Source organism: Botryllus schlosseri, chromosome 1, assembly GCF_051294905.1.
Source record: "Botryllus schlosseri isolate E-star chromosome 1, Bs_hap1, whole genome shotgun sequence".
In the NCBI taxonomy this organism is placed as follows: Eukaryota; Metazoa; Chordata; class Ascidiacea; order Stolidobranchia; family Styelidae; genus Botryllus; species Botryllus schlosseri.
In genome coordinates, this window is record NC_137236.1 from 27,140,606 (window position 1) to 27,157,117 (window position 16,512).

Here is a 16,512-nt window from a genome sequence, read left to right on the forward strand (position 1 = left end):
GAAGCGAAAATTGTAATATATGAAAATGTTCCACAGTGCAGAACCTCCGAAGGCTCTTTTGTGAACGTGAAACTCTAAATTTCTGAGGTTCACACACAGAACGCGAACGTGAACCTCACGTTCACACCATCTATTGCGACGCGGGAATCGGATATTTCGGCGACAAGCATTTCGCGGCTAGTCGGTTTTCACGTCGGTCTTTACGTCTAATCGATTGATTGTTGTTTAATTTGATTGGTTAATTTAATTGTCGCGGCGTCCGTTCTCGGTTTTCTTCATGTCTCACGGTTCCTGTTTCATTTCTCGCCATTTAACTATATTCTGAACAAGCTATTCCGTATTGTATGTTCTGGACTGCTTGTATTTGAAACAGAAGAGACTTGAGATACACAACGCTTGCTAGTACCCATTGCCAGATTTAGTGTGCAGCAGACAGGATCCCGACACCTGATAAAGCGCCACTCATTGATTTCAGTGCCGCGTCGGAACAATTCACAAGAAGCCTATTTAAGCCGATATATTCGATACGCTCTTCGATTCAGGCACCGCATGTGCAGTCTACATTCAAGACTCTTCTGCCCTACGAAGATCGATCGACCCTGCTCGTCACTAAATCTGTTAATACTTAAGGAGTTTCGTTACGTTTGAGATGTCGTTTGTTAAATCTCCAACGGATTCTCACAAGTCTCCAACCTTGGCACCCACTTGGAAGCCACTAGCTAAGATGACGGTCGACGATTTACGATCCGAGTTACAAGTTCTTGGCGAAGCTACCAGTGGAAGCAAAGCTGTATTGACAGAGCGATTAAGAAAAATCCGCGATTCCAACAAACCCTCGCAAAAGAAAGAGTCGACGCCCTCTCCATTGAGCACCACTGAAAATCCATCTGAACTGGTCATGCTTTTTCAGATGATGAAGCATCAGCAAGATCTCGATCGTCAGCAGCAGCAATTAGATCGTGAAGCTGATCGCCAGCAGCAGCAATTAGATCGTGAAGCTGATCGCCGGCAGCAGCAATTAGATCGTGAAGATGCCGACCGCAAGTTTCAGTTGCAGCTTGAAGAGCTCAAGCAGAGACAGGTGCTGGAGCGTGAGGAAAGCGAAAGACGGTTTCAACTGCAACTGGAAGAAATTCGACAGAAGTCATCAAAAGACCAACTCAACTCGGGCCACCCATCGGCAAGTAACGGCGATCCATGTCTACCTGAGGTCATTATAAGAAAATTCAGACGTATGCATGCCGAAGTTGTCGAGTCTTTGCAAGCGCTGGAAAATAAATATCGGAACCCCACCTCTTTCGAAGAGATCAACGTCTTCATACGATCAGTAGATATAGCAATGACCGATCTCAAGACCTTCGTTGATGCCAAAATCGACCAGCTTAACGAGGGTGATTTAAAGACCGAAATCGTTGATGGCATGAGAAGCTCGAAAGAAATTTATCTGGCACACCTCCCTCTTGCCAAATCGAAATCTGCATCACTTAAAGCTGCCGAGGATGCCGAGAAAGCCGCCGGATCGCTCCCCAGTGGAATAGTGCCGCCTACATTCAACGGCGACATTTTGACATTTCCCTCATTTTGGGAGTCATTCGAGCCGCTGGTTCACGAAAATCCAAAGGTCAGTCGGTTTTACAAAATTACTTATTTAAAGGCGGCTCTCAAAGGATCGTCATCCGGCCTTCTTAATGGGTTCCCTTCGACGGCCGTGAGTTATGAGCCTGCCGTGGACGCTGTCCTTAAAAGGTACGGGAAGAAACAAGCCATAGTGAGAAATCACATCAAAGACTTGCTGCAAGGTGAGAAGGTCGAATTTAAGATCGATAAAGTCAGGAGGCTACTCGATGCCGCCACTGCAAAAAGGGCGATATTAACGCAGTATGACGTCTCTTGGGACCAACTGTTTACACAGGTACTCGAGTCTCAGCTGCCGGGTACGTTGCGCGAACGTTGGATCAGGAAAATTAGTCCTATGATCGATGACGATGAAGTTCCTGATTCCGATCTCTTGTTCGAATTTCTGACAACCGAGTTGGCGACGATGGAGTCCTTGCAGTCGCAGAGTGGGCGTCGCCCTACTGACGCACGTGACAAGCCGCAACATAAAGATAAACTGAGTAGTTGCGTTGCCGGTGAAGTTGAAAAATCGTTTTCTGCGCAATCCCTGGTAACGCAGTCCATAACGCCATGCTGTAGCTACTGCTCGAGTGCTCATATGTTAAAATACTGTGACGAGTTTTTGAATTTGACTCCCCCCCCCCCCCAGCGAATGGCTGACTTGGTCATGAATAAGCCTGGAAAAGTATGTTTCAGATGCTTATCTCCGAAAGGGCATGAAGGTCATCCGAAGACATTCCACCAATGTAAGGAGCGTTGTTCCGTCGCGGGCTGTGGGAAACCCCATCACGAATTGCTACACGTTTCTGGGGAACCATTGGGTGACGTCAAGTGTATGGTCTCAACCATTGACAAACCTCTTTCCACCCCTGTTTTGCGAGATGCGGACATCGACACATTACTGCCTACTGCGTTAGGAAGCATCAACCACAATGGCGAAAGGAAACAGGTTAGAATCGCATTCGACTCTTTTTCCCAGAAGAGCTTTGTAACCCGTGGACTAGCAGATTCGTTGAAGCTAACGCCAACTAAAAGCGATTGCGTGGACATTAGTGGATTTGGAGGTAATTCTGCTTCAAGTGTTGTGGACGTTGTAAAATTCACGCTAGAGTCCACTGATGGCTTCGAAAACGTTAGCGTTGAGGCTTACGTTCAAGAAGGCGTGATTTGTGCGCCTTTAAGAAATGTAGATCTGTGCGCTAGTCAAATTTCTCACTTAGAGGGTCTGAACCTTGCCGACCCCCTTCCAAGGAATAATGGGACCATTGATATTCATCTCGGAGGGCGATACTATTTTTCGCTGATGCAGGGAGAGGTGATTAGTCCTGATGTTCCGGAAATGGGGCCTTATGCGATCAAAACTATATTTGGCTGGGTGCTGGCTGGTCCTTGCGTTAAACTGGAACAAGATAGGAGTAACACGTCTAGTTGTCTACTTCTCACAACTACACCAAATGACGATTCATTGAAGTCAGATCCATGGCAGTCGTTGAACGACAAGTTGGAAAGATTTTGGGATCAAGATAGCATCGGTATTTGTGACAAGAAGACTATTCCTACTGCAGAGGAACGGGATGCCATGGAACAGTTCGATAGGTCGGTTCAGTTTGACGGCTCTAAATACGTTGTTTCCTTGCCATTCAGACGTGACGTGCCGGATTTGAAATCCAATTACCGCGAGGCCTATTCAAGATTGCTTTCAGCAGAGAAGACGCTGCGCAGGAATCCTGAGAAGTCGCGAAACTACGACGCCGCAATCATGGAATATGAGAAAAACGGGTTCTCGAGAAAATTAACTCAGGACGAGTTCGAAGAGATTGGTAAGCTCCCTCATTACTTTGTCCCGCACCACCCGGTATTCAAAGAATCCAGTACCTCCACTAAGCTTCGCATAGTATTCGACGCGAGTGCTCGAGATTGCCAAGGTTTGTCACTGAACGACTGTCTACTCAAGGGGCCGAACTTACTACCTGATATTGCGTCAGTGTTGCGTCAGTGCGTCAGTGCGTCAGGATTGCGCTCAGCGGGGATATCAAAAAGATGTTTTGCCAAACAGGTGTTGTTCCAGACCATCAAAGGTACCAATTATATCTTTGGCGTAATTGTGACTCTACTCGACCACCCGATGTTTATGTTATGACCCGGGTTATGTTCGGCATTACCTCCAGTCCGTTTCTTGCAATTCAGACCATTCTGCATCACTCTCGTTTGCAGGAAAAGGATGCAGAAATTTCGAACATAATTGAGAAAAACATGTACGTAGACGATGTTCATCTTGGCGGTGATAACGTTGACGAAGTGCTCGCATTGCAACGCCGATTAGTTGATTTCTTTCGGGCAGGTGGATGGACGTTGGTCAAATTTGGATCGAATAGCCGTGAGTTGATCGAACAAATTCCGAAGCACGCACGATTGCCAAACTGCGAGCTGGATTTAGACGATGCTAAGTGTGGCGAAGCCTCTTCGTTAGGGCTGAAATGGCATGCTCTTGATGATCTGATGTATTGTAATGTGACTCCAAAACTCTGCGAACAAGACAAATTGGTTACTAAAAGAACCATGCTGAGCAAAGTCAGTCAAATTTATGATGTTTTCGGGTATTTTGCAGCCTTTGTAGTTCGCGTCAAGATTCTTCTCCAGGATTTATGGAGAAAGAAATTGGATTGGAACGATGAAGTCGATGAAGTCACAGCCACCAAGTACCGTCAATGGACAGAGGAACTGGCCTCGCTTGAATCTATAAAGATACCAAGGTATCTATTCGTTGGGCTTCTTGGTTTGAAGAACATTCAACTCCACGGATTCGCCGATGCATCTGAAGCCGCTTACGGCGCCGTCCTATACCTCAGAGCCATGGACGAGGAAGGTACAGTAGTGATTCGTTACCTGATGTCGAAAACGAGAGTCGCTCCTTTGAAAGCGATGTCCGTTGCGCGACTAGAACTAATGTCGGCACATTGTCTCGCTAAACTAGTTCGGTATTGCTTAGACGCTTGGTCCTCGGTTCTAACTGTCGACAACATTTATTTGTGGTTAGACTCGCAGATTGCTCTCGCCTGGCTCGCCAAGCCGAGTACATACTGGAAAACCTTCGTGAGAAATCGAGTGCAGGAAGTGATGCAGAATGGTCTGAATTGCAAGAAACGGACTGGAGGTAATGCCGAACATAACCCGGGTCATAACATAAACATCGGGTGGTCGAGTAGAGTCACAATTACGCCAAAGATATAATTGGTACCTTTGATGGTCTGGAACAACACCTGTTTGGCAAAACATCTTTTTGATATCCCCGCTGAGCGCAATCCTGACGCACTGACGCACTGACGCAACACTGACGCAATATCAGGTAGTAAGTTCGGCCCCTTGAGTAGACAGTCGTTCAGTGACAAACCTTGGCAATCTCGAGCACTCGCGTCGAATACTATGCGAAGCTTAGTGGAGGTACTGGATTCTTTGAATACCGGGTGGTGCGGGACAAAGTAATGAGGGAGCTTACCAATCTCTTCGAACTCGTCCTGAGTTAATTTTCTCGAGAACCCGTTTTTCTCATATTCCATGATTGCGGCGTCGTAGTTTCGCGACTTCTCAGGATTCCTGCGCAGCGTCTTCTCTGCTGAAAGCAATCTTGAATAGGCCTCGCGGTAATTGGATTTCAAATCCGGCACGTCACGTCTGAATGGCAAGGAAACAACGTATTTAGAGCCGTCAAACTGAACCGACCTATCGAACTGTTCCATGGCATCCCGTTCCTCTGCAGTAGGAATAGTCTTCTTGTCACAAATACCGATGCTATCTTGATCCCAAAATCTTTCCAACTTGTCGTTCAACGACTGCCATGGATCTGACTTCAATGAATCGTCATTTGGTGTAGTTGTGAGAAGTAGACAACTAGACGTGTTACTCCTATCTTGTTCCAGTTTAACGCAAGGACCAGCCAGCACCCAGCCAAATATAGTTTTGATCGCATAAGGCCCCATTTCCGGAACATCAGGACTAATCACCTCTCCCTGCATCAGCGAAAAATAGTATCGCCCTCCGAGATGAATATCAATGGTCCCATTATTCCTTGGAAGGGGGTCGGCAAGGTTCAGACCCTCTAAGTGAGAAATTTGACTAGCGCACAGATCTACATTTCTTAAAGGCGCACAAATCACGCCTTCTTGAACGTAAGCCTCAACGCTAACGTTTTCGAAGCCATCAGTGGACTCTAGCGTGAATTTTACAACGTCCACAACACTTGAAGCAGAATTACCTCCAAATCCACTAATGTCCACGCAATCGCTTTTAGTTGGCGTTAGCTTCAACGAATCTGCTAGTCCACGGGTTACAAAGCTCTTCTGGGAAAAAGAGTCGAATGCGATTCTAACCTGTTTCCTTTCGCCATTGTGGTTGATGCTTCCTAACGCAGTAGGCAGTAATGTGTCGATGTCCGCATCTCGCAATACAGGGGTGGAAAGAGGTTTGTCAATGGTTGAGACCATACACTTGACGTCACCCAATGGTTCCCCAGAAACGTGTAGCAATTCGTGATGGGGTTTCCCACAGCCCGCGACGGAACAACGCTCCTTACATTGGTGGAATGTCTTCGGATGACCTTCATGCCCTTTCGGAGATAAGCATCTGAAACATACTTTTCCAGGCTTATTCATGACCAAGTCAGCCATTCGCTGGGGGGGGGAGTCAAATTCAAAAACTCGTCACAGTATTTTAACATATGAGCACTCGAGCAGTAGCTACAGCATGGCGTTATGGACTGCGTTACCAGGGATTGCGCAGAAAACGATTTTTCAACTTCACCGGCAACGCAACTACTCAGTTTATCTTTATGTTGCGGCTTGTCACGTGCGTCAGTAGGGCGACGCCCACTCTGCGACTGCAAGGACTCCATCGTCGCCAACTCGGTTGTCAGAAATTCGAACAAGAGATCGGAATCAGGAACTTCATCGTCATCGATCATAGGACTAATTTTCCTGATCCAACGTTCGCGCAACGTACCCGGCAGCTGAGACTCGAGTACCTGTGTAAACAGTTGGTCCCAAGAGACGTCATACTGCGTTAATATCGCCCTTTTTGCAGTGGCGGCATCGAGTAGCCTCCTGACTTTATCGATCTTAAATTCGACCTTCTCACCTTGCAGCAAGTCTTTGATGTGATTTCTCACTATGGCTTGTTTCTTCCCGTACCTTTTAAGGACAGCGTCCACGGCAGGCTCATAACTCACGGCCGTCGAAGGGAACCCATTAAGAAGGCCGGATGACGATCCTTTGAGAGCCGCCTTTAAATAAGTAATTTTGTAAAACCGACTGACCTTTGGATTTTCGTGAACCAGCGGCTCGAATGACTCCCAAAATGAGGGAAATGTCAAAATGTCGCCGTTGAATGTAGGCGGCACTATTCCACTGGGGAGCGATCCGGCGGCTTTCTCGGCATCCTCGGCAGCTTTAAGTGATGCAGATTTCGATTTGGCAAGAGGGAGGTGTGCCAGATAAATTTCTTTCGAGCTTCTCATGCCATCAACGATTTCGGTCTTTAAATCACCCTCGTTAAGCTGGTCGATTTTGGCATCAACGAAGGTCTTGAGATCGGTCATTGCTATATCTACTGATCGTATGAAGACGTTGATCTCTTCGAAAGAGGTGGGGTTCCGATATTTATTTTCCAGCGCTTGCAAAGACTCGACAACTTCGGCATGCATACGTCTGAATTTTCTTATAATGACCTCAGGTAGACATGGATCGCCGTTACTTGCCGATGGGTGGCCCGAGTTGAGTTGGTCTTTTGATGACTTCTGTCGAATTTCTTCCAGTTGCAGTTGAAACCGTCTTTCGCTTTCCTCACGCTCCAGCACCTGTCTCTGCTTGAGCTCTTCAAGCTGCAACTGAAACTTGCGGTCGGCATCTTCACGATCTAATTGCTGCTGCCGGCGATCAGCTTCACGATCTAATTGCTGCTGCTGGCGATCAGCTTCACGATCTAATTGCTGCTGCTGACGATCGAGATCTTGCTGATGCTTCATCATCTGAAAAAGCATGACCAGTTCAGATGGATTTTCAGTGGTGCTCAATGGAGAGGGCGTCGACTCTTTCTTTTGCGAGGGTTTGTTGGAATCGCGGATTTTTCTTAATCGCTCTGTCAATACAGCTTTGCTTCCACTGGTAGCTTCGCCAAGAACTTGTAACTCGGATCGTAAATCGTCGACCGTCATCTTAGCTAGTGGCTTCCAAGTGGGTGCCAAGGTTGGAGACTTGTGAGAATCCGTTGGAGATTTAACAAACGACATCTCAAACGTAACGAAACTCCTTAAGTATTAACAGATTTAGTGACGAGCAGGGTCGATCGATCTTCGTAGGGCAGAAGAGTCTTGAATGTAGACTGCACATGCGGTGCCTGAATCGAAGAGCGTATCGAATATATCGGCTTAAATAGGCTTCTTGTGAATTGTTCCGACGCGGCACTGAAATCAATGAGTGGCGCTTTATCAGGTGTCGGGATCCTGTCTGCTGCACACTAAATCTGGCAATGGGTACTAGCAAGCGTTGTGTATCTCAAGTCTCTTCTGTTTCAAATACAAGCAGTCCAGAACATACAATACGGAATAGCTTGTTCAGAATATAGTTAAATGGCGAGAAATGAAACAGGAACCGTGAGACATGAAGAAAACCGAGAACGGACGCCGCGACAATTAAATTAACCAATCAAATTAAACAACAATCAATCGATTAGACGTAAAGACCGACGTGAAAACCGACTAGCCGCGAAATGCTTGTCGCCGAAATATCCGATTCTCGCGTCGCAATAGATGGTGTGAACGTGAGGTTCACGTTCGCGTTCTGTGTGTGAACCTCAGAAATTTAGAGTTTCACGTTCACAAAAGAGCCTTCGGAGGTTCTGCACTGTGGAACATTTTCATATATTACAATTTTCGCTTCATAATAACATCTTTGGTTGAAATTCATCTCATTTCAAATGCGGGCTACTCTCTGCATGGCGCTGGCAGCCTGAAAATCAAGACTTAACGAACATGCACCTTGTCAATGTCAAAAATATTACTTGCTTTGTTACAAATGTTTGCTTGAAATATCCAGCTTGCCGTTTTTTAATATTTAGTTACTCTCTGCTGCGAGCTTGACCCGCAATCACACAACATCAAGAGTTTTGTACTGCATGGAGGTAGTCAGCGAATTATGCTTATTCAACCAATCAATAAAATTAATATCGCTGTCTGATGTAAAAAATCTGGCCGGCGTACGGGGTCAATCTTAATTTCGGGGTAATATCGGTAGCAACAGAAACCCGTTTTACACTCTGCTCAATGTCATCGTAGCAATATTCAGACGCCGAATACAACGTCCGGTGTGGCCTAGACCGTTAAGGAGTAGGCTCAAATTCCCTTACAATTTCTGGTCGAAATTGCTGGCAAAGCGAAGGAAGATGTTGATTTTATGGGATTTTAATATCATTTGATTACCCCAGATACATTTGGTGACGTTCAAAACTTCAATATTTACTTCAGCATTGCGGCATTATGTGGCCCGAATCGTCGCTAAGTACCGTGTACACAATATTTAAATATAGGCTATCACTTCACTGAAATGTAGGGTTGGAATTAGTAATATCACGTCACGTGACGTCATGACGTTCACGTTCGCGTTCACATAGAATATACCTTTCAAAAAGGTTCTCGTTGACACGACCCTGGACCTTTATGAGGTTCTCACCATCCATATTATTTAGAGATGCGTCAATCATTGTAGGCAGGGTAAGCATGCCCGGATAGATGGGACGCCACTCCTGTCTTTTTTCACCCTGATCTGGGTTTCTCGAGCAACACCTAAGTCTCTATGTTTTCCTCCTTGAAATCTGGGTATTCATCACTACGTTCTTCAAGTCATTTTACGTTTTAAGAAAAATTAATCGATTAGGAAGATCATAATGTTGTCAAATGCGGACACTTCAGTTCGCTATTGTCGTCGTGCACCGGCTGTTTCACGACAAGGAGTCAAAACGAAAGCGACATACGTGTTTGTATGATTTACTGTGTTAACCGAGCAAAAATGTATAGTTATGATAATTGGAAGACCATAATCAAGAGCTATGGCATACTTTTTCGTCAGTGTGATTGTAATTGGTAACTGTCAGTTTCCGGTTTCACACCAATTTGACAGAAAAGGTCGTTCGTGATTTGTACGCGTTTCCAAATTCACATTACTTCACTGTACGTAATATCTACCTTTGTATACCGCAATTTTAACGCGGGCTCACGCTGTAGGTATAATCCTATTCGGCCACGCCCATCTCGGGACCGGACAAATATCAATTATACTGGTCAACACTTATTTTTAGACAGAAAAAGTAAGAGCGCTTTTGGAGGTTCTGAAGGGCACTGATTCCGAATATGACCTTAGTTTTTTCAAGTTGGCTCCCGTTGTGGAGATAACCCATGGGGCTATTTTTCCCCTAATCCCCCATTTTATTTTTTGACAAACAAATATTTCGCATCATGTCATGTTAATATTGATAGAATGACTGAGAATGACATGATGGTTGTTCAAAGTCATATAGCTATTTAGGCGCAGTATAAAATTAGAAAAAACTACGAGTTTTTTCCTATCAAGTTAAATACTTAAGGGTAAATACAATAATTTCGGGCTTTTTTATGAGTATAAATATCTTCTGACAGAGAGCCAATCTGACAAAACTAATGTGATATTCGTAATCAGCCGTCTCAAAAACCCCAGAAACGGCTCTCAGATGTTTTGTCTAAAGAAAAAATTTTCATTTTGTTGACCAGTGTTATCAATGGGGGTTTTGACAATCATGCGATGGTCAAGGCGTAATCGCCCGGGCAGAAATGGACCGCGCAGCAACTATGGCGCTACTAGTGCCGCACCAGCAAGTTACACATCTTTACTAAAAGCTTCCAAACGGTATTAAGCCGGCTCATTCCCTCCCATCCTCATAATTAGGGTGTAATTTGAGTGTTTTATGTTACTTTTGTTGCACTTTACCCCCTTTGAAAGGAGAGGTGGGCGCGAGAGTCACGATCCCGGCAACATCAGAAGTATTCAGTAGGGTCACGCTAGCATCGCATCAATTCAAGTCACATGATTTATAAAATAACCAAATGACCACGTTCACATTTTGTGGTAATTGGGTGACTTGGCCCACATACCCAATACAAATTAAAAAAAATCAAGGTAAAAAGGCAAGGTGTGCTGGGTCTTTCTGGACCTGCGTAAAAGCATTTCAGGTTATGGCAACTGGCTTAACATGATCCATGAGATCAATCCAGAACTTCTATATTTCCTAAGGTACGACACACCAGCGCAGTGGTTCCCAACCTTTTAGACCTCACATAAGCTGAAGATGAAGATCTAACAACGTTACATCGGTCATTAGGATAGTAGACCGCATTTGGTGGTTCGGGAATCCTCTAATACCGTTCGGTGAGGTTTATGGGTGGTGACGCGCGGACTGACACTGTCTTACATAAGCCAAGAAGTGTGCCGTGCTAGCAGGTCGGTAGATATGGAATGATAGTGTAGTGTAGGATATCGGTCTGGTGTAAATGACCAATCAACCGTTTCAGTCGAAACGTATCATAAATGCCACAAACAGCAACAACAACAACGCAGGCTATGTAAGAGGCCATAAATAATACCACAATTAGAGGTAGTTATGCATGGAAAACACACATCAGTTAGGAACCGTATTTTATCCGCATTACGTAGCGGGTAGCCTATACTGGCCGTCGCAACTCCATCATCCAGACAACACTCTCATCAATGTCGTGCTCCACTGTGCTGTGATTGTCCCATTGTTAGTGAGTACTGATTGAAGCAGATTCTTTTATGCCTCACCTGGCCATTGTTTCTCTGAGCTGTCATTGCAAGCAATAAAGCAGAATTTCACAGTGCTAGGCGATTCTGAGGGGGTTATAGTGCTCTGATCTTGGTAATATTCAGATTTTCGGAATCGGTGTGACAATAGCATTTCATCGACACCAGTTAATATGAATTATGAACTATTTGTGAGCATAATTACATTGCCACAGGTGAGGCACGACCCGCTTGTGCCTCACCTGTGTCTCACGTCTCCTTTCGTGTTGTATTTTTTACAATATATATGAAAATTGGTGATGTTGGATGAGAAAATTTTTCAAATTTAGTTATTCATGACATCGACGTCGTCTGATCAGTTCGCATTTGCTCACGCGAGCTGCGTAGAGGAAACATTTCTTGAAGCATATTGCCTGTTTTACTTTCACCGTTCGTAAACCAACTATGTTCAAGTTGATAAGTTTTCCCGTGTTGGCTGGCAGCAATGTAAACTCATTTGTGCTTCACTCTATGAATAGCCGAGGTCTCTGATTTTTAGACTGTACCGCATGTATGATAGTAGCCACTTTTATATAAGACTTGCAGAATAGCTCAGGTACATCAAGTCATGAAATACCCACTCCGGGATTATTTCGCAGACGCCTTCGAGCAGTCATCTTGTAGTAGGCCCAAAAAATGTTTTTAACAGGTGACTGTAACGACTTCGGTATGCGGCGGAGACTGACAATTTCCACATTGCTATTCGCAGCATATGTAAGAGCTTCGGCACATCTTTGTGGACCATGGCCATCATGAATCAATATTGTTTTGCTCGAAACATTCTCTTTTGCGTCATAAAATTAATCAATCACTGATAGAACTTTGCTATGTCGCTGTAGCGCACAATGGTTGAAGTAGGCATGCCAAGCGACCATTGGGTCTTTTTCCTTTGATACCATTGGAGGAACGTAGTCTCCGACTGCATTTACTGTCATTACCACAGTTTGTAATTGGCGCAACTCTCCACTTGTTACTTGGCTATATATAACCGGAACCTTGACGTCAGGAGCCAAATTCAGCGGGTTCAAACAGCATTGCATTATAAATTCTTTCGGGGCTCCCGAGGATCGCATTCTGATATCCAGATAGTCATTGTGACGCGGACGAAATCCCCACCACCAATCTTATCCAGCCCTGCAATATGTCACTCTCACATCTCAACCTAAGTGTCCACAGTCGCTAATTCGATTAGAACACAAATATGAATCGATTCTCTGGCTACCGATTTCGTTGTAACGAGTTGTTTGGCTGTAGCTGATATATTTGGTGCCAAACCCAGTCGACCGTTTTTGGTAAGTGATCGAATATACCATGAGATGTGTCTATACTCCAGATGTCTGTGTTCGACCACCCTACGTATATTAAACCTAGTATCGTAGCTATCTTATTGAATCCTATAACAGCAAAGAGTATTCCTAATAAGAACTAGTGCCGGCCAACAAGTTTTGTTTTTTGATTATAGATATCTTTCCTATTTCCTCAACTAATTTGACTTGTCGTGTGCTCCTACAACTTCATTATGAAAATTCATTATTCAGCGCGCTAAAAAAATATATATCCAATTACTCCATGCAGCTGCAGTAAACAGGATGATCACCACATCACTTCGATGGCGCTTCATCCAGCAATCATAATGTATACAGGCGAGGCCTACATTATGTGACTGCAAGTGCACATATGCACATTCAATACATGTACCTTGTCCAAGCTAAATCACGATTGTTTCGTTTTGATCATTATTTGCGTAGTGTCAACCGTCAATATCTTTTCAGTCATGTGTAGTTTAGTTGTGTATCGGAAGTGATCTGTTATTATCTTTTTTACAATGAACCATAGGGAAGTGAGTGGCGCAGTTACACTGCAGTCACGACACCAATGGTTGGTGGTTCGAGTCTCGGCTCTGCCATGTTTCTATGTGTCGGAGGTTTATCTGGGCTCCTCATCGCCGATCCCGCTGTTAACGCAGCGCCTTGAAAAAGCCCAGAAAAAGAGTGAGCCGAGCTCCGAAGTCGGCAGCATAGACCAGCAAGAGGGCGCACGAAAGCGAGAGCGAATGGAAGAGTGGATGTGCGCGAGCATGAAAGTCGTCATGAGTATACAAAAGCATTGTCGTGGCGCACAAGGCCTAAACAGGCGATAAGCGCCACTGTCGTTGTTGTGTGATTATTATAATGATAATAATAATACAATGAACCATAAATTCCCCTCTCTCTCTCTCTCTCTCTCGCGGGCGGAATTTGTCCCGCCGAGTGTAAAATGCTGAGTTTTGCTCTAGGCAGTAATAAATAGTTGCCTAGATAGACAAACTCTGGTAAGGGATAAGAACATCGTCTACCATACAATAACAATTGTATTATGCTAGGCCTGAGAAACTCGCACATTTACTTCATTAATGGGTCTATTCAAATAAAGGCTTTGTTGTGTATTATTAGAATCGCGAATGGACAAATGTTATTTCTTTCTGCATGTCCAAATTGTGTATTACATGCACTTTTCAAAATCTTGAATGAGAAATGTGAGGGTTGACGGGTTGAACAATTTCAATCACGCATTTCCTACCGCTATCGTTATGAATCCTGATTCACCAATGACCAAAGAGTCAATGGAAGAAGTATTTTACCTTATCAACATCTTTTTTACGTAGAAGTGGAGCTAGTCCGAAAACTGGCACTTTAATTTAGTGATGAAAGTAGAAAAACCACTTGATTATTCTGCAAGAGGGAATGCTACTTTGATAGCGTGCATCCTTACTACCTGATCATCTCGTGAACGATGATGACACGGACGCTGGGTACGTGAAGTTGTCAGTTGGTTATCCCGATCTTACTGATTGCTACTGCATTGCGATTACGACTACCGGACAAGGGTCCGATATTCATTAATAACTGTTCAATCCACCGACCGGTCATGTAGCGAGAGGGGTGTTGTGTATGATTTACATGCCCATGGAACGAAGCGCGAGCCATGCTAATTCTGTTCGTTAAACGATTTGACAATATATTATCGCAGAACTGTACAATGTGCATTGTCTGAACGATGAAATTAAAACAGTACTGTAAGATATGCTTGTACTGCAGATACTATGAGATATCCTCTAAGGCATGCAGTGGTTCTCAAACTTCTTTATACGCGCCCCTTTTGATGATAGTGAACAATCCTTCCTTATCGTCATAATGAGATATATCTAAAGAAGCATCTGGAATGTTTGCTATCCCAACGCATAGTTTGATAGCATGAAAGCTTTCAGTGTTGAGATACCTCTCAGATGGGAAATATGGACTATACACAGAGCAATAATAATGAGCTGGAAACAAATCGCGACTGGCAACTATAATCCGATGACATGCAACTACCAGAGATGAGCATGGATTAGGATTAGGTTTTGAAAAAACAGGATTTGTGAAATTTTGTCGGATTTGGATTGGATTTGGATTAGACATTTTTTTTCTGAACGGATTAGGATTTGGATTGGATTTACCTATTTTCTGGGAGATTGAAATGTCGTGTGGCGAATGGCGACAAACTTCATTCAGATAAGTCATTAATGTCATCATCATTGGTTTATTAGCAATTTTATCAGTTCAATACACCACAAAAAATGCGATACAATGAAACGACAGGAAGATGTCGAAGCGATAAGGAGTAGTCTATGGAATCTGACACCCACCTTGGCCTAGGCCAGAGGTCTCAAACTCAAATGTCCTAGCGGGCCAGTTTTCCAGTTCTGACGACGCCGCGGGCCGCAGCATATATATGGGGTATTATATGTCTTTCCAAGTAGGCCTTATTTGGCGGGATGGAATTGTCCTATTGAAAGTGAGCCGATCCAGCAGGCTGACAATAAACACACATCATCAAAATGTGATTCACTCTAGCATCAATTTAGGCCTGGCAGGAAAAATCATCACAATTATAACTATTTGAACAGAATTCTTATATTAATTATAAAATATAGACACAAGATGAGCGGACAAACGTATGATGTCATCATTAAAGTTATCGCCTTTTGATATTTCGAATTTAACAGAGTGATAATAGAGACTGATCTGATATCACAACATTTTTGGGTTGGGCAGTGTAATTACAATCCTGGATTCGGGTATACTCCTGATATAAGTAGGCTATTAATCTCATGGTCAAATATCTTCGAAAATAGGAGCGGAAAAATATATAAATGTAGCATCAATACATTAATGAATGCGTCCTAGTAATATAAATGTCGGAACGCCGAACGACCCATCGTTGGAGTGTACGACTACGGTACTCGGTACCTTGAAGTGGCCTTCAAAACATGGTTCATGCAGCGACTAAGCGACCTAAGATGTAACTAATAGATTGCCACTGGTTGCCATGATGACTACTTGCTTAGTTAGCGAAATACCAAACTGCGGCCTTCCGATTTATTTATTCCCATGACACGTGATTAGTTTGTTGCGTTCATGGTTCTAACAAATTCACGGCATTCCGAGTCCACTCTCGAGTCATTTTCATTTTTCCATCGAGTCAGCCCGAGTTCGAGTAATTTTAAGAAAGGTCGCGTCCAGATCCAACTCATAAATTTCAGTCACGAATCGTCCAAGGGTCAGGTTTTATCATCATGAAGTGAAAATGTGGCGAACTAGTGAATGTTCCACTGCATGGTAACGTTTGCAATTGATGCGATAGTGAAGTTTGATGAATAGTTTCTGGCCTTCAGAGCAATTTTAGAGGGAATTTACACTTTATAACCTGAAAAGATATATGTGACACTATAGATTGTCAAATTAAGAAAAATCAAAAATGTCGTCGCGGGCCGCACAAAATGCTCTGGCGCGCCGCGAGTTTGAGACCTCTGGCCTAGGCGATGTAAAGAGGAGGCATGCACACTGAATGAAAGTAAAGAAGATAGTATAGAAAAAAGAAAGCGACAATAAAGAGGGCAGCATGTCATGGGAAGCGAGATCGATAGGTCAGTCGTGGTCCGGTAATCTTGAGGATGGACTGTATTTATTTAGTAGTAATTGCTTGTATTTCGACT

The 16,512-nt window shown here is 44.0% G+C and overlaps 2 protein-coding genes across 2 annotated transcripts; one reads left to right on the plus strand and one right to left on the minus strand.

Annotated features, from left to right (window-relative positions):
• The first annotated feature begins 724 nt into the window (after nucleotides 1-724).
• Nucleotides 725-4,775, plus strand: LOC145441418 (uncharacterized). Its single transcript, XM_080319272.1, has 3 exons — nucleotides 725-3,673; nucleotides 3,832-4,595; nucleotides 4,655-4,775. The coding sequence occupies exons 1-3, from the start codon at nucleotides 725-727 to the stop codon at nucleotides 4,773-4,775; spliced, it is 3,834 nt and encodes a 1,277-aa protein (XP_080175398.1).
• Nucleotides 4,776-4,793: 18 nt separating this feature from the next.
• On the minus strand, nucleotides 4,794-6,266 carry LOC145441425 (uncharacterized). Its single transcript, XM_080319284.1, has one exon. It carries the CDS (start codon nucleotides 6,264-6,266, stop codon nucleotides 4,794-4,796), a length of 1,473 nt encoding a protein of 490 aa, XP_080175410.1.
• Between the last annotated feature and the right edge of the window lie 10,246 nt (nucleotides 6,267-16,512).

What these genes read in the sequence shown, in the direction of transcription:
- LOC145441418 (XM_080319272.1), top strand. Translation starts at nt 725, where the DNA reads ATGACGGTCGACGATTTACGATCCGAGTTACAAGTTCTTGGCGAAGCT. An exon ending in AAAGATGTTTTGCCAAACAG is followed by an intron (nt 3,674 to 3,831) that starts GTGTTGTTCCAG and finishes TCTCGTTTGCAG; the next exon opens with GAAAAGGATGCAGAAATTTC. An exon ending in TGTCTCGCTAAACTAGTTCG is followed by an intron (nt 4,596 to 4,654) that starts GTATTGCTTAGA and finishes ATTTGTGGTTAG; the next exon opens with ACTCGCAGATTGCTCTCGCC.
- LOC145441425 (XM_080319284.1), bottom strand. Translation starts at nt 6,266, where the DNA reads ATGAATAAGCCTGGAAAAGTATGTTTCAGATGCTTATCTCCGAAAGGG.